Raw genomic sequence first — 27,457 nt, 5'->3', positions numbered from 1 at the left:
ATAGACCATATTTCTGATTAGTTGTTGTTGTTTTTTACTACTGTCCTGCCTATATCACAGACTAGTAACTTGCCCAGAGTAAAGCCGTGCAGTTTACTCAATTGCAATGGCAATAGGCTCTTGCCCAAATACATTGCATGAATCTAATTAGTATGCTTGTACTAATTACATTTTCTTTTAGCTGTACTGGTGGCACATCAAATGAGTGCAGATATAATATTAGGAGAACACAAGCTTTACAAATTAACATAGAGAGGGTAGCTGTGGAGTGCAGAGAGGCAATGTGCTTCCTGTTGGGAACCAATGAATAATTGATGAAGAGAGAGATTAATGTTAGAAGACTGACCAAAAGTTTGTCTTGGATTTTACTAAATTAAGTGAAAGTTAAGGTAGTACATGTTTATAGAATGTGTAGCACAGAGTATATGAATGTTGTCCTAACACAAAATACTTTTGTTTCTATAAGTTAACCACATTTTAGTACTCTTTTTAGCTTCTGTAGAAATGTGGAGATTGTTCTGACTCACTACATTGAATATATTCACAGCTGAGAGCAATTTAGAAATCAACCTAACATGTATGCTTTTGGACTGTGGGAGGAAATCAATGAAGGGCCCTGGTCAGGATGGTAAACTTAGATCGTCTTCCTGTGAAATCTAGATTTAAATGATTTATTTATTTATTTCCAGATTTATCAACATGTATTTTTTTGGCTGGAAGTAATAGTATTATTTTTTGGCAGTTCTCCAAATCAAATAGAGCATATGTTGTGGAAGCAAAAGATTAGATTAATGGCAATAAGGCCTTTTAATCTCAAATATTTGGAGCTCATCATTAAAGATAAATAATCAATAAAGCTGTGGAAATAGAAAAAGCTTGCCAGGATGACTTGGGTGATTAAATACCAATAAAGATATTTAAATTCTTCTTCTTGAGTAAGGTAATAGATATTTTTGACGTAATTTTTTTTTTAATAAAATGTAAATAGAAATAAATGTCTTTAACAAATTCAAAGCAGTTTTACATTGGTATAAAACTCATTATACCAATGTATTTACACCTCCTGTTTAAATAAACATAATCTGAATTTTAAATCTGCTAGAACGCCTCATCATATATCAGAGATGTGAGTAACTTCAAAACTGGCTCAGACTCTGTCTGCTTAATTGTGTTTCTTTCCTAGACACAGACACCTGTGGAACTTAGACTTAGACAACTTTATTTGTCATTTTGTATGCACAGAGTGCGTACAGAACGAAATTTAGTTGCATACAGCTTGTGAATTGCAATGAAATTAAATAACAGTATAAGGTGCAGCAGTGATTCAAAAGTGAAACATTTGTATGTACAGAATTTGATTTGTGCAAAGAGCATTTGTGCAAGAATGCAACCAGTCTGCCAGTACCCTCTCTAACACAACAGTATTCCTGTGGCTATACTTGTATGTTTTTTTTGAGTGTCTCCTCTGTCTTCACTAACCCCCAGTTGGTTGTGGCAGATGGCCGTTCACACTTAGCCTGCTTCTACTGGAGGTTTCTTACAGTTAAAGCAGCACCATCTAACATTTAGCCACTAGGGGCGCTAGACATGTGACTTCCAGGTTAGTGCCCCTGAAGGCTACTGGCAACATTACATCGTTGCATGCTTCTCCTGTCTGATACCTTTGACAAATGGATCCTTTAGATCTTTTTAAAACTTTGGGCCTGATTTTCAAAACGTTTGTCCGTATTAAAACAGGTACAATGTGATTAGTTTGCACAAAGCTGATCGTCAAACCAGGAGCAAAGCAATTTGCATTTCTAAAATGAGCAGAACAGTGAGAACAAACTTGTTTGCGTAAGTGCCTTCATGAATACGCAGATCACATGCTAATGACCAAACCGTGCAAATTTATGGGAGGGGATATGCAAATGTGAATACGTAATACCCGCAAAGCTATTTTCCAAAGGGGAAACTGGGAGTTGTTGCAAGTTTTGCCTCTATATTTAGTACCTCTTGAGAGTCAGCTGTAAACTTGCATGCATACAATGCCTGCTGTTCTTGTGGCCAGAAAGGAGGGACTATTTTACCACGATGCCGGACCAAGTCACTGAGAGGGGAGATGTAAAAGGGGAGGGTGCTGTGCAGGTATGACTGTGTGTGTGTGTGTGTGTGTGTGTGTGTGTGTGTGTGTGTGTGTGTGTGTGTGTGTGTGTGTGTGTGTGTGTGTGTGTGTGTGTGGTCATTCTAGACCAGCGGGTCCACACGTCCATAACTTCCTCCCTAATTATTCCAACACAGTCTCTGTAACTTCCATCCTTCCATTTTCTCTATCCGCTTATCCATGTAGGGTCACGTGGAAGCTGGTGCCTGTCTCCAGCGGTCAATGAGGCGGGTAAACGCCTATTTATGTTATTTTTCTTTTAAATAGTTATTATCATTTGTTACTGTTTCACCGTGCCGTGTCTACGGTGAAGCACCCTCGGTGGACCCAGCTCGTTTTACCCAGTCAGGCGACCCCCACTTACTTATTACCTTGAATGTAGGACGCATAAAACAGACAAGTATGCTTTTAGTTATCTTTTATCTACGTAAGGACAGAGAAATAGTTACAGTCACACCAGCGCTGATGGGCCCCTGATCGGCAGGAGGCCTCGAGTGCTCATCACACAAACATTATAAAGGGATCTCGGGACACACCCATACAAGGGCGGTACACATCCAAACTGTGACATCAGCGGGGAAGCTGTGTCATCTCCGGGGTGGTATCTGATAGATATGTGCCGGGATAAACAGCTCGTTCCACTTGACCTTGTTGATATCCTAACACATTATTACCTCTGATGACTGGAGGGAGGTTTCAGTCAACAGGAGCTTGAGAAGCTCCGCTCAGCTGTCGCATTTGACATGACCACCATCACTGATATACACAAACCTGTATAATAATGATAAAATGGGATAAATCTGATTTATAAGCTGTATTATTTTCATATTAAAGTGAGACATGAAATAAGTTTTTTTTTCTTCTGTTATGCAGAATGTCTGCTGACAAAATAGCCTTTCTTCTTTATTTTAAGTTATAATTATTATCGTCTCTAAGACAATGTTTAACAGCAGAAATGCTCTATTCACTAAAACGATTTAGTATACGCTGGGTGTCTGGAGTGATTATGTGAAGGATATGAGCTTCCTCTTTCGTTGACAGCAGTCCGCAAACTGCCAGCAGTAGACGCAGTTTACTCATTTAAATAGAGCGGGCCATATATTCGTTGTAATTCTTATCCTCTAGGAATGCAATCTGATGATCAGGTGTAACACGCCCACTTTTTTTGCTCTCACAGTTCAACGTAATTTAGCGGTCATTATTTGGAATATTTGAACATCAGGCCTAGGACTTTAGCTGGAGGATGCAAATGAGCAAACCTCAAGAAGTTCTACCTAGGAACACTGAACTTTATTAAAAATGAATCAGATTAACTAGAATTTATATGAGGTGTCAAGTAAAGAAGAAACTGCTTAAACTGAATCAAAAGCTCTTTCAGCAAGTCTTTATTTGAAGTTGTGCACATTTAAGCAATTAGTTCATTGCCACTTTTATAAATTTTTTTTATCCCCTAACAAATTTGATTAGCAATTGAATTCAGTAGGATATATATGCCACATTAAGGGTACAAAAAGTTGTAAAATTATTTATCCTGGTCTGATTGTTTTTATGTCACACAGACCTTGGATTTTTATAGGGTTGTGTACACTTTTCACAATCACTGTGTCAAGTGCTGTACAAAGACTGAGAGAGGGGATCAGGCTCACCTCTACAAAAACGTCAAGGTTAAAATAAAAACTATTTGTTTAGAATTGTCTTTGAATGTTAATGTTTTAGTTTGTAGTCCAACTTGTCTTATATCTTGACCTGCTGCTACTATTCCACTGCAATGTACTTTCATTTGCAATGTTTTCTTTTTTTATCGTCTGTTCATGTACAACACTTTGTATTATCTTGCTACTGAAATGTGCTTTACAAATAAATGTGCCTTGGATTGAAGGGCATTATCTTTATCAACTTCCTGTGCAGTTCTTGAGTTGCAGTAGCAGCTTGTACAAAATAATTCTAAAGGCACAAAAATAACTTTTGGGCTACACTTTAGACACGTTTGGTTTAGCCTATATCATATAATGAAATGTAAAGGGGTTTTAACACAAAGTGTCATGCACTGAGCCAGGTCTTTCCTATGTGCAAACAGCGGCAGTGTTCCAGAAGAAACCTAGAGCAAAGTCTTAAAATTTAGATCTTAAACTTCATGTATTTGAATGGAAACATTTTCAGATTCAAGCTCTGAATATTGCTTTTGATGTGGCTCATTACAGTCATAGCTCTAACTTATCTTCCTCTTTAATGCTTATAGTTAGGTGAACCCGATATTCCAACCGGACAAGGAGTTATGATTCTTTTAAAAAAGGTTAATTAAGAAAATGATGAATACTGGTAGCTGATGAGACCAGCAGGCTTAGGCAGGAGACCAGAAAGTACAGATGGCGACGTAAACCGAGCCAGGACAGGAGCAGCAAGCAGGATCAAAATGATCAGGAACTTGCAGGTAGTGGCAGACCAGAACCAGAGATGATGGCAGGGGCTGACCAGAACAGACAATGCGGGCCGAGGAAACACCAGAACGGGCAGAGCAAGAAGCTGGAACTCATGGAAAACAAGGTACACTTCGAGCAACACGCTGACACAGGAAGCGCACATGAGGCAAGAGGTGACGATCTGGCAGGGATGAGATGGCTGAGGCAGGTATATATAGACAGGGACACAGGTGAGCAGAGTTGGCAGGAATTAATGGCAGCAGGTGGAGCTGATCTGGGCTAATTGACCGGTGACTGAGGAGTGGACTGAGCTGATTGGGTGGTGACAGATGACTGTTGGCTGAGGGGAGAGGAAACTAATTAGTCCAGAAAAGTCCAAAACAAAGCAAACAAAACCCAAATCATGACATCCTCAGCTTAAGCTATTAATCGTGAATACAGTGCAGCTATGTCTACAGCCAATGATCACATGTGTAGTAATTTGTGTTTATGTAGCAAATGTTGTTGAAAAAATATGAGCAAATTAAGGTGACAAAAATTATATGGAGAGCTTGTGTGTAGATTTCGAAGATTGGATAAAAATATAATGTGTAACACATTAGGAGGTTGGTATTTAACATGTTTGTAACAGATGTGCTAACAGCTGTAAGCTGACCACAAATACTGTGGTATAGATTGTAAGTCGTGATAAATGCAAAATACTTTTGGATGTTACCTTTAGGTCATATTAACAATTTACACCACAATTCAGTAGAATGTATTCATCCACAAGATTTACATCTAGATACCACAATGTCAGGTAAAACCTAAATTAATTGTGTGACTTTAAAATATAATAAAATGTAGGCTTTTTTATAGATCAGATAGGAATACCAAAATTATTTCTATATGCTTGATGGCTGAAAATTTAGCATGTGTTGTTGTTATGGATCATTTTGTATGTTCTTAAGAGTTCAGAAGTTTACAAGATACAATGCAAATACCGCCTTTAAACAATGTGGGGAAAAACAGATTATCATGTCAAGGTTTTGTAAACTTCTGTAATTACAAACATCTGAGTAAATTACCTGGAAACCCACCTATGGATCAAACAGACTACTTCTTTGTGGGACATCATGAGAAACATAAATGAAAGTAGGCAAGACATTATAAAGAAAATTGGGGATCTGATTTATCCTTGGATACACATATTTCCAGCTGCCTGAAGGTGCCATGTTCATTTGATTAAACAATTTTATACCATCGTCTGGGTGAATACTCTATTCTGATTGACTGCAGGGTGTCCGTTAAACAGTGTTATAAGAAACCTATGAAAAAAAAGTTCCCGTCAAATAGCCTGATTGTTCTAAATGATTGTTAATTAAATCAATAATAATTGATTTAATATTTATTTATTTATTTCGTAACTGACCATGGTATAAGCTGGATAATGCCCTTCGAGGTGTCCATTATCAGAAATCAATGGACTTTAAGGAAGCAACCGTAATCCACACTTTGCACGCATCTGTGTTGTCCATCCATTTCTGATAATGGACACCTTGTCGGGCAGTGTCCCTTACTTATCTCCTGAATATAGTGACGGTTGTTGTCATCAGCTTTAATTTTAGTTTCATTAGATCACTGGACATGTAATTTAAGTATTTTTCTCTAAGCGTTGCAAACTGGAATCTGTATTTTAAAGATGCTTTTGGATGCTTTTGTGGACACACTCCCACAAGCTTCAGCCAACATCTTTCCAAAGCCTTTTTCTGTAGTTCTAGAGTTGATACTCACATTTCAAAATGAAACATGTTTGTGTCTGGGACACAGAACCTGTCTTCTTCCTGAAAGCTAGGATAGCTTCCCATGGTGCTAATACATGAATATGTAAGGGATAATACCCTAGATAGATGAGGAAAGAAAAAAAAAGTATAGATCTCATGTGATGTTTTAGAAATGAAAGCCCAGGTCCGTTTGGTGGATTGGTCCAAAAGTCCAGCAAACAATTTTAAGAAGCTTGTATAATTTTATTAGAACATTAGTTGGGTAATTCAGATTGAAAGCCAAGTCTACAAAACACTACAGAAGTGTATGTAAATATCTGCATTTGAAGAAAGGTTTACATATTTTAAAATTGTCTCTTATTATTCTGGCAATTATTACATGTAATTTCTGTATTGCTAAATATTCTAAAAGAAGATTTTTAATCTGTTATCAACTTTATTAAGTTTACTGCATTGTTCAGAAAATGTTTCCTTTATGAAAGATGCCAAAAGTTTTTAACTAGTTCCAAAAGTACCCAATTGGTTCAGAATCTGTTACCTATAATTTACACATTTTTATTAAACTGCATGTCTTTCTATCAAATTGCCCATTTCGAGTTTATTGTGAGGCTTTGTTCACACAGTCATCGTAGTCGATGGTGGTGTCTAAGAAAGGGGACTTATCTCTACGAACTACTAACAGGCAAGAACAGCTCAAATCTAGCATTCAGCTACTTGGCAGAGACTGAGAAAATAACTGATACTCACACTGATTGACCAACAGAAAGATGTAAAGATAATGGGGACCAGTTGGACACAAAGGCTTTGAAGAGATGAATCAGGAGTTTGATGGATTGCTATAAAGTCACTATAAATTGAAATCATAAAAGCCTTCATCACAAGTCCAGCTCATACAGAGAAATAGAGAACTTATGTGCACTTTTTTTAAAGAAAGAGTGATGCGCTGACTGAACAAAAAGAGGGATGAACTTACCGGACAAAATTAAAAACTATTAAGTTTGTGCTTGTTAGTGGCTCTAAATTAAATTCTGCTGATGTATAATAGAGACATTGAGGGGTAACTCAAAAGTTATTGTATGAGCACCTTTGAGTGGTCCGTATCTTAATCATTCTTTAAATGTGTGACTCTGTCATTTATTTTATTAATACAGTGTACTGTTGTAAGAGAAAACCTGCCATCTGAGAGCACGTCGCTGTCACACTGCAGGTCTACTGGTGGTTCCTAGAGTCTCTAACAGTAGAATGGGAGGTAGATATTTTAGTTATCAGGCCCAGTTTTGGTCCGTGAGGCTGAAACCCTGTCTACTTTTAAGACTAGGCTTAAAACTTTTCTTTCTGACAAAGCCTATGGTGTGGCTTAGGTTACCCTGAGCAGCTGGAGGACATCAGGGTCTATTTTTCTCACTCTGCTGAGTCCTCTTACTGTTCTCCATTTTGTTATTTAAACTTTTAACTTTTTGTGCTCTGTCTTTTTTTCACTTCATAGTAGGTGCACCAGATTCCATTCAAGCTTGTTTCTTACCCAAAGACCACTTGAATTGCAAGTATTCTCTGGGTGAAAAACAAGTTTCAGCAGGTAAAGGAGAGATAAAATTTAAATATAAGAGCATTTGTATTGATTTCTTTCATCTCAGGGAAAGATGATTTTTCGCCTTAATCTGCATAAATGGTTTTGGACTGAACTTGCTTTAGTTGATTAAAAACATCAGTAATTGTAGGTGTGTATGGTTACCAAGAATCATTAGAGTAAAAATCAAGAAAACTACTCATCATTTTTCTTACACTTTCCAAAATCTCAATGGATAATGCACAAAAGTGAAATAAAATGTATCATAGTTGATGCAGTTTATTTACCATAATTCAGAGTAACTCCTTTTATCTGCTTGTTGGTCTTTATTTTGAAAAACATCCCCCAGTTCCACTTGCCCCTGACAGAATAGTGAACAAATAAATATCAGTCAAACTCTGTGCTATTTTCTGGCTTGTTCTGTCCATTTAAACTTATTTTAGAGTAATTTATTGTAATCTTCTTCTGCTGGCTCACTGAAAGCCCACTGTATGTGTATAAGTGCCTGCTGCAGTTTGATTCCTGATGGCAAACCCTCAGGGCAGCCTAGTTTTAGAGTGAACATTTTTACCTGGCTATGATCATCAAGCTCCCGCAATGCATGCATATGGCTATTCTGACAATTTTGCAAACAAAAGGAAACCGCGCACACACTAGGAATGCATTTACTTTTACTAAAAGTCACCTTAAATGTACATAAGTCATGTTAAATCTCTGCTTTATTTCTTTTTTTTTTCTTTTTCTTTTTTTTCCATCCACTGTATATTTGAGCATGCACTGTATATACCTCATGTACCTTTTCCTCCTTTGGGCACCCTCTTTTGATTATTGAGCCGATGTGACACGTGGATTTCTCCACTGTGAGATCAATAAAGTCTATCTTATCTGATCTTAAAAAAATACATGCATAATCATATAATCATAATAAGTGGAGATATGATTATATTAAAGACTTTAGTTTTTAAGAACATAAGTGGGCTGATTCAAATCAAGTCTACGGCATTAAGATATGATAGGGGAGCAATGAGCACAGTCTGGATGTTTATTTTGTCCAAATACAGTGCAGAAATTAAAAAGGTTTGTGGATACATCATGGATAAATCTTGCTAAATGGAACAGCAGCACCATCTCTTGTTTTATCTGTGCCTCCAGTGAGTAGTATAGGTAGCATATGCATTCTGAGTAATCCTCAGAACAACGGCTTCACTGCATTAACACTTAATGCACTTTACATTTCAAATAAAATCTCAAAGTGCTACAATTACAAATACATGACAGCTTTTGCTTGATATTTGCCCTAAATTAGTTTTTAATTCAGCTTACCATTTTCTTTCGGCTATCTCTGTAGATCCACTGCCTTAGCTATGCTTTTAGGTTGTGTTTGGTAAAGTAGTTCTTTTTTTGCCAACTGCTTCCTAAAGTTTTATATTTATGATGTGGTCTCTCCAGATTCTGGCTTCTCTTTTGCTTTGCCCCAAATGTTCATTTAGCTCTTGCTCTTTTTTCTCTGTTATTATGCTAGTCTTTCTTTTCAATGACCAAAAAGACAATAGGAAGCATTTTTCAAAGTCACTTACACTGTTTCTAATAGTTGTGTAATGGGGGTTGGAAGGAGAAGCTGCCTTGGCTGATTCAGCCTTAGCTACTTCAAAATGCTGCTGTACTATCATGCATACTGTGTAATATTTCATATTGATCGGTAAATAGGCTGGTGTTCTTTCTAACTTTTTTTCACTGTTAACTTGAACATTTTCATCTCTTTTTACCTCATTATGCCATATTATCAATAATTGTGCAATATCTACTCTGGTATTATTTTTTTACTTTTAACTCTTGGACTTTCTTTAGAACTAATTTTAGATTAGATTAGTGTAAAATAATCTTTGTGGTTGCAGAGGGAATCCAGCATAATGATTCTCTGCATACTCAAAAACATGTGGAAACTGTAAGTTGTTTGAGAGGAACAAGGTATTTCCCAATGTTCCAAGATTGTTTATGTGTGTACATGTTTGTATTCTGTGCAATTCCGACATCTTATGTGTTTTATTCTATTCTTTGAATTAACTCCATCTTGATCTGCTTGGAAAGAACACAGTAGGACTGACAGGCAGTGATATGAAGATAAACAAAACATAAAAATAGAAAATGAATTGGTATTTTTGAATCATTTCCTTTTAATTGCATAATAATCCTCAATAGATTTTTAATCAAGTCACCAAATCACAACTAAACAATGCATACTAAATTAGATACAAAAAGATACATTTCTCAGTCTTAGCCAGCAGCTCCTAAAGAATGTGTGTGACCATTCATGATTGCCATGCAACTTTACTTAATATTGGTTTTATTAAAAGATGAATTCAGACCAAAACACAAGTCTGTTGTTGTCATATTTACACTTTCCATGATCAACCCAGAAGCAACAAACACGGAAAAGACAGTTTTAATGATAAAGGTTTATGGAGCATTCCTCAAATAATGTCATTTATACTAAATTTAGAACAGGCAGTGCACCTGCATCACGGTTAGACAAACTGTTTAGAGTGGTGAAGCAGACAGCTCTGTCCCAAATATTGCATCAGCAAATGGTAACAATGGGACACTGCTGCTTTTTTGTCTGCCGGAGTGACTTATGATATGGCCATGTTGACCATATAAAAGGAGTTTTTTTTCCCCATTTCCTTTTCTAAATCTCGAAAGAATGCTGAGAAATGCCATCATTGCATAAGAGCGTGTAAGCGGGAGGGATTTACAGTTCAGCTGTAATTTTATTCAGTGTTTATTTGATCACATTGTATCTGTTTTATATGATCCATTCATACGGGTCTATCTAGCAATAAAAAATACACCAACAAAGCAGACAACTGTGACGGACTGAGGAAGGGAGATTTTTGGTTTCAGCAGACAGACACGTGACAGTCTAATAACACATAGTAGGTTGAAAATGAGACGGAGCAGACTAGATTGGCTCTCACTGTTGCACGCGTGCTCCCAACACGGGGGACAGATTCTGGCGGGGATAACTCAGAGAATCAGCGTGGTAAATTCACGGAGCTGATTAACGTTAGGTGGAATGTTTAGGTTTATATTTTTGTTCTGGGAAAAACTGCAAATGACTTGGCTAGGCCTAGCTCACATAATGCTGGAACGTGTTAGCTAGCACACAGCCCAACCATGCTTCTAGCAAAAGAAAACCTTACCTTTCCACTAATACGTTCTGCCAACTTTCAGGCCTCTACATTTCAACCAACGTCTCAGTTGGTCGACGATGTGTTTTTCGACTGAGGTATGTTGAAATAAGACATGCTCCTGGGACATCCTCATCTTCCAAAATGATTGGTGTTGCAAATGTTGCAACACCAATTTGATTTGCTTGTCTGACCATCTGGAGAACTGGAGTTGATTTCCGGGGAAATGGCCTATTGAAATGAATAATGAACAAATTCAGGGGATGCAACTGGGACTGGCTGACTGAAGAGGCTCTGGTTGCAGACCTGACAACAAGTAGGAAGGCATGATGTAGTGGTATAAGCTGACTTATGGGTCTGGTGGTTAGTGGTGGTCTGGAGGTGACAGACTGTTACTGGTCTGAGCTGGTGGAAGTGTAGCTGGAGACAGATGGTTCCTCCACATTGGAAGGTGGACAGGCCTGGTGGAGCTGTAGCCAAGGACGCCAGCACGTCTGAAGGAGCAGCAGTCGACTTGAATGCCAGGAAGGCTCTTGGGATCCGGAACTGACAATGGAGTTGATGGTCTTCAGGAGGAGCTTCTGAGAACTGGATTACAACACGTTGGTACCTGAGAAAAGAACATGGGGGATAAAACAAAGACTTGGAACCACGGAGGAACAAGGAAACTAAGAACTGGTCAGGTACTGCTCAATAAGAGCTAATACTCTGATGTCTTCTGTTAGTCTCCAGTTGCCTTAAATGCTCCTCACTAACTGGCGTAGATGGAAAACACATGTGGCTGCCATCTCTCGCACCCTGCTGGAGAAAAGTAAGAACGACAACACACTTCCACTGCACACAACTGCATACCTGACTGTTGTATACTGATTTAATATGGATTGTTACAATTGGTTCTTACATGAATCATCATGGCTAGTTTACACATGAAATCACTAAACACTTTGAAGCATACCTACTCCAAAGCACGGAGGAACTAGGTGGATGAGAGAGGAACTGTTGCTCTTTATTAAAGAGTTATATAAAATCCCTACATCAAGTATAGATGTCAGGATTTAGGGTCTGAACCCGAATTCAGCCACACGCAGAGCCACTCTTTTTTTTTTTTTTTTTTTTTTTTTTAAGAGTGGCAGAGCCACTCTTAAAGAGACATTATTGAAAGGTTGGGTAGTTGAATGAAGAACCAAACTGTACCAGGCTGTAGCGAAGGAATGGTGAGGATGGCTGGAGCTGGATGACGGAGATGAAGCAGGCAGACGAAGGGAGCAGAGACTTGGCAGACGAAGGGAGCACAGGATGAGGTACATGAGGCAAGGCATGGACTTGGTGAGAATGACAAGGTCACTGTCAGACGATAACTGCAGAAGATCCTGAGGGGAATGGCAGACTGATGTAAGCTTTTATAGAGGAGTTGGCAGGTGGAATGAGTCTGGATCTGATTAGGCATGACAGATGTAGCTGATCAACAGAGAGGTGCGGTGACAGGCTCTATGGGAGGCGGAGGGTGCCAGAACTGAACCAGGATGCAGTGAGAAAAAACTGCATCCTGACAATAGAGACTTACAACATTGTTAAGGAGTAAAAGTATAGTGGACAATCTTTTTTCAGCTTTGAGTTCCGTGGGGATCTTCTTCTCTATTAGTTGCTCCACATGTCAACATTGTGACGTGCCCACCAATGTGCATACTCATTCCTTGCTAGTTTCCTTTTGCTGTGCATGCCCACTTCTAACGTTCATGTATCCAGTGAGCTGCCATTCCAGCCATTTGTTGTAGCACCACTGCTCTTTCTGTATACTCTGGAAATGCCTGAGTCACAAGAAGCAAACTGTCTTACAAGTTTGAGAGAAGAAGAGGAAGACCTCAGAAGGAAGAAATAAGACCAGAGTGCATTTTGAAGATTCTGTCAAGTGACCCCTCTGCGAAGCGGAAGAGCAAAGAGGATGGTGTTGTGCATGTGCAGTTATTCAAAAAGTGACTTGGGCATTTCTTACCTACATTGCCAGAAACATTGTCTACTTTACCTTTAAGACGGAGGCTCTCAAAGTTTTTTGTTATAATTTGCCTTCTTATTAAAAGCAACATAAGCAAGATTTCTTTTTCACATGTCCTGCCTTGGTACAGTGTATGTAGGGCTGACAGTGGCGCAGGAGCTAGGGAGTGACGCACATGGAAGGCAGCCTCACTTCTGATGTTTGAGAGCAACACAGAAAAGGGCTATAAACTGCCAGAACCACATTAGCTAATGCTAACTTTTATCAGCGCTTGATGTACAGCCCCCTTCAAGCTGTATAAAGCTACGCTCAGCTGTGGGAATACATCCAGATAAGTAGCAAGACGACAGATTACAGGCACCAACATATAGTGGAACGACAAACCAGCGCGCGCACCAGCCTTCCGAGACAAAAACACACATGCGCTTGTATGCACATGGTCACCCGCGCACCCCGCCCACCACCAACCGTTCACTGTTACGCTGAAAAAAATAATAATCCTGGTGAGGACCCTGAAAGATGTGGTTAAATGTGTTTATGACTTACAGGACTATTTTTTGTACCTACTTTTAGTGATATTTAAAGACTAATAATAATAATAATAACATGTGGCATGAAGTGCTTGGTTTCATTATTACTATTGTTTTCTGCAAAATAACTGCAGTAAAATCTACATTATCTTTGCTTTTTATGAACACTTTTTTTTCCACTACTCTTTATTGCTAAGAAGTTTCTGATGAAGCAGGGATGAGCGTGATTAAACAAATCTTTTCTGGTTGTTTGTGTTCAGTAGCTCTACGTTGCAGTTATTGTGTTAAAATATACCTTGGAAGTTATTAATACATCTTTAGCTAAGTACCACAAAATGAGCCCAAGGACCACCAATTCTATTAGTAACACAGTTTGATAACCCCAGCTCTGAGGTATGATAGTTTGTTTATTTTCTTCAAAAAATCATCATTCCTCAGTTATTTTAATAGTTGCACTATTATGGGAATTGTTATTTGAGTCTGTTTCCTCAATACTCCTGCCCCCCCCCCCCTCCTCCTCCTTCTTTAGTCCCAGTCCTTCACTGCCTCCTGGTGCTCCAACAATCCCACCAGCAACTTTGCTGACAAAATTACAAGATAATGAGGCATGCAGTGCCAGGGCTGGACATAGTGTGGCCATCTCCTACACATGTCTGCTCAGCATTTGGGATTATGATAATTGCTTTTCTACATTCCCCATGCAGATATGGGGCACACACAGACATGCATACAGAATAAACAGTGTTGCTCTGAAAATCACCACTGCACCCACACATGGATTTGACAAAGAAATGAAAAAGGAAAAGAAAACTATCAGTATTCATGTCATTTCCATGGGGAAACTATTGATTGGGATGTAGTTAGCAATCCAGAATATATATGTTTTTGGAACAGCAAAGCAGCTCAAGACTCATGACCCAGCAGAAATGTGCATTTGTTTGCTAGAAGTGGTTTTTAATGCCAGCAGTAACTCCCTCACGAGGTCCCTCATGCAGCCAGTGGAGCATGTCTTTGCTTTTTGTTCCACGGGACTGTTTACCCAACCTTTACATAACCTACTCACCTACACATATTTCTGTCTCTTTTGTGTCACGTTCTTGGTCATCTGAGGGAGTAATACTAAAATGACCCAACTGTTTGGGATTGTCCAGAAACATCCAATGCCAAAACAAAAACTCCCATTTCTTTATTTGTATAATTTGTTTTGGGGGGGTCTCTTTTTAAATTTCTGTTGAATTATTTATCAACTTCCTTTTGCTTTTTCACAGCCTTAGTAAAGAAGAGGAATAGGAGGATACTCTCCAGATCTGAATCTCAAGATAGATATAAAATTAAAACTGTTCATATTTCGTGATGACTTTGACTGGCAGGTAACTCCACACAGCTGCACCCCTCGAACACCAATCAGGAAAGGTTTAAGAGGAGCGGATTCCCCTGAGGCAGAGTTCAGATCATTCCTACTCAGAGTGTTAATCACACCTCATATCTTTGCTCGTGATCGGCCTATGTCTTTTTGTATACCTCCTTGACTCTCCATCCATGGTCTCCTAATCATCAGAGTCCTAGGAAAAACAAATACATGGAGGCCTTAGTCCCCAAAGCAGCTGTCCCAGATTTGACTCCAACCCATGGACCTCTGCCTCCTCTCTCTCAGCTCCCTTTCTTGTCAGCTTACTTTCAATAATAAACACCACGGTACTAAAAATATGTGAGCATGTCAGAATGATTGGCATGTGGGACAACCAATAGATAAGGTGATTCCCCTGGAACTTGAGGAGCAGAGGGGGTGAGTATATAATGTCTATAGGTGAGAGCAGGAACAAAACTTTGAGAAATCCCTGCCCTTCGGACCAAAGGGCAGATTGGTCACAGTGAAATATTTTTAACCTCCTTTTTGCGAATACAACATGTATTAGCTACTTTATGAATGTCATGGTTTAGTTTTTGATTCGGCTTTGGTTTACTATTATTCTCAGTTTTTCCACCTTGCTTGGGTTTTAGTTATGTTTTGACTTTATTCATTGTTAGTTTTTAGTTTCCTCCTTCCCTTCCACTCAGCCTTCACTTCACTCTCCTTGCAGTCAGTCACACCTGTTGGTAATTAATCAATCAGACACATTTCACCTGCTAGCCTTCCTATTTAAGCCTCCCTCCGCCTCACTCTAGTGCTGGTCCGTCATTAACCTATACTCTCGCCATGCTAGTCTGCATTTACTCTTGGAACCTTGTCTCCTCTGCCTCTGTAAGGTTCGTTATATGTTTTGGAAGTCCTGTTGCCTGGTTCTGGTTTTTGTTTTCTATGTTATCCTGAAGGGCCTGCTATTGTGCTATGGCTGACTTGGCACTGAACAGTGGACTCCTGTTACCGTGCCCTAGCTGACTTGGTGCTGAACTGTGGATTCCTGCTGCCAGTCACGGGCTCTCTGAACTCTCACTCTGGGCCGTCAGCTCCTGCCCTCCCGATCCTTTGCAGTTCTGTCTCCGGTCACATCTTCGACCACTCATCATGCCTACAATAAAGACTCTCAACTTTAGTCCTGTGTGTGTGTGATTCTGAGTCCATCAGTAAACAAATCCTGACAATGAATAGAAGGACGATTTTAACCAGTATAAAAAAGTGTTTCTGAACAGGATCACCAACTACAGCTTTAATGAGATGCTCAAAATCAGGCTTCAGCAAACGAAAATCTTGCTTCTGCTGCTGATGTTTACATGTATAGAAACTTGTTTACAGATAGCAGCTAGGCTAACATTTTCACACACGTTTTGATATGGGTCGTTAATAATTAGTAATTTGCTCATATCATATTTTAGTGCAGTTCCAATAGTACCAATACCTAGTTTTGTTCAATGAATGTCTTTTTTATCGCAAAAAGGTGAATAGATTTATCATGATTCAATTTTATTTATGTGCATAGTGATAAATATAATTTCCAATTCCTTGTAACAGTGTTAAGAAACTTTTTGTTGGACTTTATCCCCCAATAAATTCAAATTACAAATATATCTACAGTTGTTGTAATACATTTACACACAGTACACAAAAGCACACAACATTTTTTAGCATTTGTCCAACTTTAATTCAGACTGAACATTTCTTTTTTTTTTTTTAGTTCTGGTAAGACAACAAAAAAAAAAATTGCTAAATGCCAGAATTGTGAATGATATTTATCTATTTATGTTTGCAAACATTTTCTTAAAACTTGGTCAAATTGCATTTTAAACTTCATGCCATAGGTCAGACTTTCTGGGTATCCTTTTACAAGCCTCTCACAGTGGTGTGCTGAAATTTAGTCCATTCCTGTGGAGGTCCATAATTATTTTCCTGATATTTTCTTGACTTCTTTAGATTTCTGGGTATCCTTTTACAAGCCTCTCACAGTGGTGTGCTGAAATTTTAGTCCATTCCTGTGGAGGTCCATAATTATTTTCCTGATATTTTCTTGACTTCTTTAGATTCTTTCCCATAATGTCACAAAAATAAGCAATGTAGCCCCGAGGGTTTAAGGAGCAATTTCTGCCTGAAATTACATAACTGATATAAATCAAGTACAGCACCAAAGTTATAAAGTGTAAATGTAAATTTTAGTATTTGTGTGAAGCTAAGTTTTAAGCAAGTTTTCTGTGCAGCGAAGCATTTTTCTGAGCGAGTCAGCAATCTTGACATCTTGTCTGTTTAAAGTGCTATAAAACCAAAAGTATTTGTGAAAAAATGAGTAGTTTTGGAAACATTAAAGCCTCCTCAGTGGAGTTATTTAGGGGAAAAAAGTGACGTTTCCGACCTGCTTTTAAAGCATGTTAAAAATAGCCATGGCTCTGCTCATACCGGTAGCCTGGCCAGCCAGACTGTCTTAAATAGGGCATATGTTAATTCAATTCATCCATCCATCCATCCATCCATCCATCCATCCATCCATTTTCTTACTCGCTTTATCCCTCATAGGGTCGCAAGGGGTGCTGGTGCCTATCTCCAGCATTTCAATGAGTGAGAGGCAGGGTACACCCTGGACAGGTCGCCAGTCTGTCGCAGGGCAATTCAATTCAATTCAATTTTATTTATATAGCGCCAATTCATGAAACATGTCATCCCAAGGCACTTTCCAAAGTCAAATTCAATCAGATTGTACAGATTGGATCATATTAACCAGCTTGGTCAAAAAAATGTCCTATCTAAGGGAACCCAGTTGATTGCATCAAAGTCCTGACAAGCAGCATTCACTCCTCCCGAAGAAGCGTAGAGCCACAGTGGAAAGTCGTCTGCATTGTCCATGGGTTTACAGCAATCCCTCATACTGAGCAAATATGAAGCGACAGTGGAGTCAGTCTGGTATGGCTCCATACTCTCCGCTCTAAAACAGACCTAACCAATCACAACATGGGAGGTAGGACTTTACGATGTGTCACTCTCAGTGACATAATACCCACAATGCAGCAGCGTTTTCTTCTGGAACCATAACAGTCAAGATGCATACAGACATTTGTGTTACTTGGTGCTTTGGAAAATTAAGTATATGTAAGTACATTGAAAATCCTAAGATTTTTTAGACAAATACGGCAAAAATCGTTCACTGGACAGTTTCCTTAGTGGCATGTATAACTGCCACATCTCTATTTCTACATGTTTTATGTGTATTTCTAGGTTAGTTTTGTGAAGCATCCCAAGAGGGCAGTGTGGTGTCAAAGTAGGATTGTGCTGGATAGAAATACTTAAAGAAGAAGCGATCTGAAGAAAACGGGGAGAAAGCATAAAAGCAAAGGATACGAAAGTTTAAGAAAAGAAGCAAAACCAAGAAAAAAAGAAGTCTTTTCCTAACTCCTTACTTACTACTCAGCCAATGAGGAATTTTGTATGGCATTATGAAGTAGTTTTATTTGCTAATTGTCTTTATTTTAATCAAGCTAATTGTTGTATTGTCTGTGTTTTTAGTTTTCACGGTGTGATTGAATCTATACCAAGATGGATTCAATAAATTCATCAGTTGAGAAAGTCACTTGTGTCTGTCACTATCTGGAGGAGTTATAGCATGAGGTGTTTTGCAGACTACTAATTACAAAAACAGAGCGTGTCACTTGGAGTTTTTTGCATCACATCTGTAGTTATCTGATTGGTTCTGACCTGTTGATGCTGACCTTGTTAGTCCTGCCTTTGAAATTGGGCTCTACCAATTCCTTTCCAGATTGATACGCAGTGTATACAGCGTAAATCAGTCTTGCTGGCCAGGCTACTGTACCAGTATGAGCAGGCTTAAGGAGTTAGGTGTCTTTAGAATAGGCATGTCACTACTGAAACTGTTGTGAATTAAGCTATCAGAACCTTACAAAGGCATTCAATCATAATCTAGGCCTTTGGAAATTGTTTAAAGCCATATAAATGTTACTGTTTGTTAACTGCCTTGGAAGAAAGTGAATTGTTTCCCAGCGATATATAATATTGATAATGATAATTATGATAATTGTGCTGTTACTGGGGGTTCATGTCTAATGCAAGGGCGAACACCTTTCTCATATCATGACTCTGAAGACTGATGAAAGTTCTCAGCAGGTTTAATTACATTCAACACGGTCAAACTGAAAACAAAATAAATGCTACAATTAACATTGCAGCATAATATGCACTCATAGGGTGTATTGCTACTGTTTAGCACACCAAAAAAAATAGAAATCAAAACAACTGGACTTTTTTCCAAAGTTCGAAGATGTTTCGCTTCCCATCCAGTAAGCTTGCCCAACAAAAGCCTTATAATGGCTTAGATAACATGCAGATTGAACAGGTCCACCCCTTAGTAATGGGGAGTCGTTAAGTTCATTGTTGGCCTGCAAATTAAACCGAAACTGGTCCAAGCCTCTGCAGTGGGAGTCGTTAGGGTCGTTATTAGCCTGGCTTAAAAGAGTGATGTTTTGATCACCCGTATGGAGGTGAGGATTGATTGAATACAAATACGTACTTGTACACTGCAGACATCATCTTGGATGACATCGCAAATTATCTTAACAAAAGGAAATGTGTTATGGTCAAATAATGCATTAGTATGCAACATCTTACACAAAAACAATGTTACACACTTATAATTTTGTACATACAAGCAATGCCAACTTGAACAAAAGACGTACAGTTTCTTTCCAGGAATAGACCATGACGTTAAATAAAGTTTTGATCCAAACGAAAAAGTCTGTTGTAAAACCTGAGGAGACCGCTTGATGTTGCTGTAAGCAGAGAAATAATAAGCTGAATTCCAAGGGATTTTCAATTCTAGACCAGCTTTTAACAACTTTATAACAGAACAGTAATATCAAATAGAAATGTTCTGCTATGACTATCTTTCACAATTGATTCAAAAAGAGGAAAATGGTTATGTCTGGTGCTATATATGTAAATATATGGTATATGTAAATATCTTATTTTCAGCTGGGTGTTTCCAAGATTTTCAGTAAAGCCCCTACATACAGTTAATTGTGCGTCACTACCTGTTTCACATGTTTGAAACCTGTTCATTCTTTCAAAGGAAAGCAGAGTACATTGTAGCCTTTTTCTGTGTTGTGCTTAAGCTGTTAGAAATAGTTTTGTTGTTAGAAAAAATGAAAGACTTGTGGCCAAACATAAATGTGGATCTCTTTCTATATTCACAACTGGGTTATTTTTCTCGTAATTCAAATGCCATGACATTGAAGAATCACAATGGAAGAGTGATGATGCCATGAGTGAGGCGGCTGAACTAAATGTGCTGTCAGGAGGTTAGCTCAAGGCAGTTGCTGAGAATTGCTGATCTAACACTAAAGTCTCACACAATATTTTCCAGCACAGAGGCATGACAAATAAGAAATACAACGTTGTGCATGTTATAGGCATTGCTGACAGAGTATCAAGTGCAGCACATTGACGGAGCACGAGCTGCACACATAATTTAAAATCACATTACACCAATATAATCTGGAACTATTATTCATTTGTAGCTGTGGAGGGGGTTTGTGGTATTGCAAGAATTTACAGAGGATCACTGGATTTTGGCTAGGGATAAATTGTTCAATGCAACATACATAAAACATGCATTTTGCCTATTTTTCAAATTGCTTATCATTCCTATTGCTTATCAAGTTCAAGTTTCTGGACATTGTTCAACCCCTTTTCAGAAAATAGCCAAAAACATTTATGGAAAAGACCCATGAAATTAAAGACAAGTCTTAATTGATCCTGGTTGAATTAAAACAATTTAAAACGTGCAGTAGATGATTAAATACACACGCAGCTTGCTCCAAATTGATTTTTTATGTTAAATGAAAATTAAATTTGCTCTAAATTACCTATCTGTTTAAAACAATACACATACCTTGCATCAATAGTTGTAAGGTAAGATCTCTAAGATAATCTCTTTGAGCAAAAGAAAGTTTAGGATGTCTGTCTTGGTTCATACTTTTCTGCAGCGCTTTGAGTTCATTGTAATAAAATACAGAGGTTCCAGCATTAGGCCAAACAGACTGTGATATAGCTTCAATGATGACCCTATAAATTCAGGTTTAACACTCTTGGTTGAATTTTAAAGCTGCAACGCTCTTGTGGAGTTCACTTCCAAACATCATTTATGGCAACCCCAAGTTTATAGCAGCAGTGACAGACAAAATGAGACTGTGTTGTATGTATAGGCATGAGCCATTAAATAGCTTGAGGACAAACAACTTGTTTGGATCTAACTAATGTTGGGAAGAGTAAGTTCGTAATTAGATGTAATAATTTGGTTCATTCAACAAATTATTGTGGAATTAGGAGTATTTCAATAGTGAAGGCTAAAGGGAGAACCATTACACTACACAACAATAACTCAATATGTCTTGCAGCTTTGGGAATGTCTTCATGTTTGCCTACAGTTTTTAAAGCAATATACGAAATTCACTTGTAATACCCCCCCCCCACCAAAAAAAAAAAAAAGATTTAGGATATTGAGATGGATTGTATTTTTATGAGAATCAAACATCTGTCACAATCTCCAGGTGTATTTTTGACTCGACTGGTTTGTTAGGTTCCTGGATCATGAGTTATGTAGTGTTTATTTATGTTAATTCTCACTATTGCGGATTCTGTACTTGTGTTTCCATGTTAGAAATTTTTCCTTTGTTCCTCAGTATTCTTCCTCTCCCTGAGTTCTTTATCTTCATTGGTATCAGCTACTCCTAGTTTCCTCTGATTACTTCCACCTCTCTTTTCCATCATTTATCCATGCTACCTCTGCTTATATTGTAATATTCAATACATTAGAATATGGGTTCTGATTACGCCTATTTGTCAGATTAAAAGTATCTCTTGAAAATGACAACCTTTAAGCAAATATGAAACATATTTTTATTAAGCCCATATTGCTGTATTAAAATCGTATTTTTATCTCTTTGATGTCAGTGTGAAAGGAAACCACAGCAGCTGAAGATTGCAATTTTGGTCCCCGACCGAAAAAGTCTAACAGAATATCAGATGTAAAAATTATTAATCTGTCCCGTATGTCCTGGGCCTGAGCCTCCTCCAGTTCATACATGCCTAAAACACCTTCTGCGGGAGGCATCCAGGGCGGCATTCTGAACAAATGCCCCAGCCACCTCAGCTGACTTCTATCAATGTGGAGTAGCAGCGGCTCTACTCCAAACGCTTCCAGGATGGCCAAGCTCCCCACTCCATTTCTAAGGAAGTGCCTGGCAACCCTGCGGAGGAAGCTCATTTTAGCTGCTTGTATACCAGAGATTGTTCTTTTGATCATGACTCAAATTTCATAAAAATGGATGAGGGTAGTAGTAGTAAGGTAGACAAACTGGTAAATCACAAACCTCACCTTTTGATAAAGTGTATGCATTGCTGCAGAAGCCACACTGATCAGTCTGTCTATCCGTCGCTCCATTCTCCCCTCCTTCATCAACAAGACCAAAAAATATATCTTCTTCCCATATGGGTCCCATATGTGAATGTTATCTGTAAGGCAGGTTGTAGTTACCAATAGATCTTTATTATTTCTCTTTGAATGAGAATCATCAATAGAAAGTTTTTTTTTTTTAATCTAAAATTATACATGGTACAGGAATACATGCATATTCAAACAAATTATGGAAGTTAAAAGCCATTGAATATCCATACATCCATCCATTATCAATGCCCGCTTATCAATGGAGGATCGCTGGGGAGGAGCTGGTGCCTATATCCGATAGTCGTTGGGTGAAAGGCGGGGTACACCCTGTATAGGTCACCGGTCCATCATGTAGCTGATTATTTTTATTGATCAAACAAATTCAAAATAAAACTATCTCAGTAAGTTATTAAAAAAATAATCTATGTGTCCTTCACAATAACAATTAATTTAGATGGACAAAAAACATCATCCTGACATCCATTTTTAACTTGCTCTATAATTTATTTGAAGTGCATTGAGTTCTTTCCCACCATCATGCAAAATATCAGGCGAAGCAAGGGACCGAGTTTTTTTTTTTGTGCACTGTCTTGAGGAGGGGTTGATTTATTTGCAACTTCAACATGACATTTGATTAACTTCCTATAAAAGTCTTCCTCTGCCAGTGTCCAAATGGAATTATATACGTTTTGCATGATTTACTGCTCTAATATACGAAAAGACGCTTGTGCATTATTGGAAACTTCAGCACAAGTGTAGCGATGACAGTCTTGGTCTTGTGCTCACCTGATACTGGATAGTGAGTTTACAAACAAGCAAACACACACACACACACACACACACACACACACACACACACACACATGCACATGTTGCTTTGAGAGGGAAATGAAGTGAAGCAGAAAATTGGCAGGAATGTGAGAGGTTTGCTCTGATATGATCTATGAGATGAAGCAGTGGAGCTTGTCGCTCCATATAATCCAACATGACAGCAGCATCTCTAGCCACCTCTAATCCATTAATCACACAAAAAAGCTCTCTTGCATCCACACATAGTTATACATCCAATCATCCAGTAATACATAAACAGAGAGGCACATAGTTATTCCAGTGAGGAATAACAACATTTGTGGAGAAAAGTGTACCGTAACCTGTAATTAGGCAATTTTTGTTCAAACTATTTCACTTTTCTAAAAATTCAACATTAATAAGAGAAATCAAGTTTATTTGCAGCTGACAAAAGTCCTACAGTTAATGTGCTTGTGGGAAGAGTCAATGCACATTCTAATTGCAAAAATATAATAAAAAAATTTGACACAAATATCAAAAAATGCAAATTTGCTTTGTTGACAAGACCAGCTCACTTTCTAAGAGCCTTACAAAAGTATTCACACCTTTGTCACATTACAATAACAAAATGTAGCTGTATTCTGTTATTTTATTTGACAGACCAACGTAATGTAGTGCACAATTGTGAAGTGGAAGGAACAGGTTACACAGCTTTGAAACTTTTCTTTATGAATAAAAATCTCATATTGTGTGGTGCATTTTTACTCATATTACTTCAGCAAATTTGGATTAATTGGATCTGTGAACTTGAGCCACACATTAATAATTGAATTTAGAACTGGCCTTTGACTAGGTCATTCTAAAACTTGGGTATGATTCAAACCATGGAACTGCTTCTATGGTTGTATGTTAAGGTATTTTAATCCACTGAATGGTGAATCTCTGCCTCAGTCTCAAGTGTTTTGCAGCCTCCAACATGTTTTTATTTTTTATCCTTTTCCCAGGACCTACTAAAAATCAACATTACTGTAAGTCATGTGCTGTGGATCTCTGCAGCTCTGCTAGCCTGGTAGCTGAGCCTGGTGGCTGATGGTGGAGCCTGGTAGCCAGGGGTGAAAGTAAGCTGGTAAGGTCCGGTACTGTGTAACGGTAAAATCATTTAAGCAGCAATGCAGTACCGGTAAAATGGGAGAGCGACTGCCAGCTATAAAGCCTATATTCAGAACCAGTCACTGCTGCACGTTGGATCAGACAATAGATCCGCTAATGCACTCTGAAATACCACAACTTGTTTATAAGTTTTGTTTTGATTAATCCTGCATTGTTTCTGAACTACGTGCTGTGTCTGTGCCTTAAAACTCTTACCTACCTGTCCTCTCCTATACCTTCTCTCGGAGAAAGGGGCTTTTTTTATCATCCAGCCTTCAAAAAGTGTGCCGTTATGTTTCATGCCCATCTGCCCGTAGCAAAATGTCTCAAATCAAATCAATAGGAGTGTTAGTAGTTGTGTTTAGTATTACTTTGTTAAATTTTGACGGCATAGAACGAGCGGTGCTTCAGTGGGTTTATGTGTCACCTTGCACTTGATTCAGGTGCACAAAATTAAGTCAGATGTAATTTAGGTGCGGAGAACAACTTCAAACTCAAACTTCGACGTGTATTTACGCACTAGAGCGCCCTGCACAATAGAGGAGAGGTAATGTCTGGTCAGGGTCGAGACTGAGTTGAAAGGTGACGACAATAGTTAGAAACTGTAACAGCCTAGAAGTGCATGGAGCTGAAAAAAGGGAAAAATCAGCAGCTGGATTATGCGTAAACCCCAAGCGTGCTTCAAGTCACGCAGCTGAGGGGAAAATGTTAGACCATAAGGAGGCTTGAGGTTATAGGCCTAGATTGATAAACAATGCTAAAGATTGATGAAAATCAGGGCATTTTCATTCCCTGGATATGGATCTTATAATTTAGAATGTGCATTTTATAATCAACTACAATATTTTCTTATTAAATTCATGGGGAAAAAGATTGTGTTATGTTGAACTGTTTGGTTGTTTTGCCAGCTTCTGCTGGCAAAACAACCATATTTACCCTTTTTTAAAATTAATATTCTCAATTAAACACTATTTACATTGCACATTAAAATAAAACTCAGTTGCCCTGAATCCTTTTTTTTAACTCTAAAGACTAGTAATTAAAAACAAAACAAAAGTTAAAGCCAGCAAATACCATAAAATGTACAATAAAATGCAGATACACAAAAACAAACACTAAAAACATCAAAAGCTAACATTTGAAACTGTGTTAAAGCCGAAAAAGATGTGTTTTAATAGAACATTTAAAAACAGAAAGTGAGTCGCCCTGATAGGTAAAGCTACTCCAGTCCAGAGTTTTGTTTCAATGACGAGAAAGTGCAGTTACCTCTTTGCACTCTCTTTATTTTTCAAATGACTAATAAAAAAACAATCTGCCAACCTGAGCAAACGAGAAGGAGAGTGCAGATAAAGCAGGTCTTACAGATACTGGAAAGCAAGGCCGTGAAGACATTTAAAAATAACGGAACTCAATGGGTGTCAACACATGGTGTGTGTGTGTGTGTGTGTGTGTGTGTGTGTGTGTGTGTGTGTGTGTGTGTGTGTGTGTGCATATGTGCATAGATCAATTTGTAAATACAAGTACACATTTATACTATATTTAGACTATGTCTTTGAATTCCCACTAAATATATTATTTAACTATAAGACCTCAAAGTTGAAAAGCTTACCTTTCATCCAACTAAAGACCTGGGATTCATCAAGGCAAAAACCATATCCCTGTAACCAGCCACAGCTAATCCAAAAGGAACAACAGTGGACAGATACACCGAGCCTACATAAACAAAGGTTTTATGTATTCCGATGTTGACTGAAGGCTTCAGAATGGCTCTGCTGGGTCACAAAGGTGCAGTTGTGCGAGACTGAATAAAGGAGATGAATGTGACAGCCTCTCCAGCATTCAGCAGCCCCAGAATATAAAGAGCAGTAAGCAAACAGGTTCAGAGTCACACTAATTCTGTTGCACGCCTTATTGTGTGTTTAGTAATTTAATGTCATCACAATGAAAGGACGTGTTAGGGAAGTTTTAATTCCTCCTCTGCTGAGACTGAAATAATTGGTATCATGACTTGGCACCACATGAGATGATTCACTTTACTTTTAGTGTAGAAATTGGAAAATTGCTGTGTTTCTTTGTGGTAGCAGGAGGAAATAAGATTGGATAATTTATGTCCATTTATGCTTGGCTAAAAGATTATAATTGGATAAATGTTAACACTTAACAATAAGTACACAAAATTTGATTAACTATAGGAAACGCCTTGGGAACTAATCATGTACTAATTGGTAGTTAACCAGTACTTACTGGTGGCCACACAGCCTGACCTTATTAGGGGACTACTGGTTAGTCTCAAGGGAAACAAAGAGGAACTAATCAGGAACTAATGGGTAGTTAACCAGTTCATACTGGGGAGCACACAGCCTAACTTTATTGGAGTACTACTGATTAGTTGCAGGGAGAACAAAGAAGAAATAATGAATAGTTAACCAGTACATACTGAGGAGCACACAGCCCAGCCTTATTAGGGGATTACTGGTTATTTATTTGGGAATCAGAGAGGAATGAATCGCTAACTAGAGGGTAGTGAACCAGTATGGACTGGGGAACACACAGCCAAGCCTTATCAGGGGACTACTGTTTTGATACCAAAAAATCAGATGAGAAATTCTCCATGTTGGATCTGAATAAACCCTGCATGAAGTCACGACTTGTAATTGTCACAAAAACTGTTTCCTAGTTATTACTGATTTTATTGGGTTCTCTCTTTTGTAAAACTATTGATTAAAGAAAATAGGAATTGCATATTCCTGTACTGCTGTCACCTTAACTATGTCTGAAAAACACTTACTGATTACCAAATCATTGTCTGGCTATTATTTTGTTAACTTCATGTAGTGAAACATCATACCAAGTACTCACTGAGGAACCGACCTTTACTTAATCAGTACCTCATTGTTACCTACCGTTTTTGTATACCCTGAAGTAAAGGGAAACATCATACCAAGTAACTATGAGGAACCAATCTTGACTTAATCAGTACTGGTCCTGGGTTCTCCTGCAATTAGGTTCCTGCAGCATGGAGGGTGCAGCTGATTG

General features: G+C 38.3%; 1 protein-coding gene across 1 annotated transcript in view; it reads right to left on the bottom strand.

Moving 5' to 3' along the window:
* Nucleotides 1-16,109, bottom strand: part of LOC105930983 (matrix metalloproteinase-17) — a 90,222-nt gene extending 74,113 nt beyond the window's left edge. Inside the window, exons 1-4 of the mRNA XM_036140711.1 lie at nt 16,040-16,109; nt 12,565-12,620; nt 12,276-12,451; nt 11,431-11,691 (exon numbers count right to left, since the gene is read on the bottom strand). Of these exons, the coding sequence (XP_035996604.1) occupies nt 11,431-11,691; nt 12,276-12,451; nt 12,565-12,620; nt 16,040-16,109 (563 nt within the window). The remainder of the gene's footprint in view (nt 1-11,430; nt 11,692-12,275; nt 12,452-12,564; nt 12,621-16,039) is intronic.
* Between the last annotated feature and the right edge of the window lie 11,348 nt (nt 16,110-27,457).

The sequence above is a fragment of the Fundulus heteroclitus genome, chromosome 8 (assembly GCF_011125445.2).
Source record: "Fundulus heteroclitus isolate FHET01 chromosome 8, MU-UCD_Fhet_4.1, whole genome shotgun sequence".
NCBI classification, from domain to species: Eukaryota; Metazoa; Chordata; class Actinopteri; order Cyprinodontiformes; family Fundulidae; genus Fundulus; species Fundulus heteroclitus.
The sequence above is the reverse complement of the archived record's forward strand: the minus strand, read 5'-3'. Positions and strand labels throughout refer to the sequence as shown.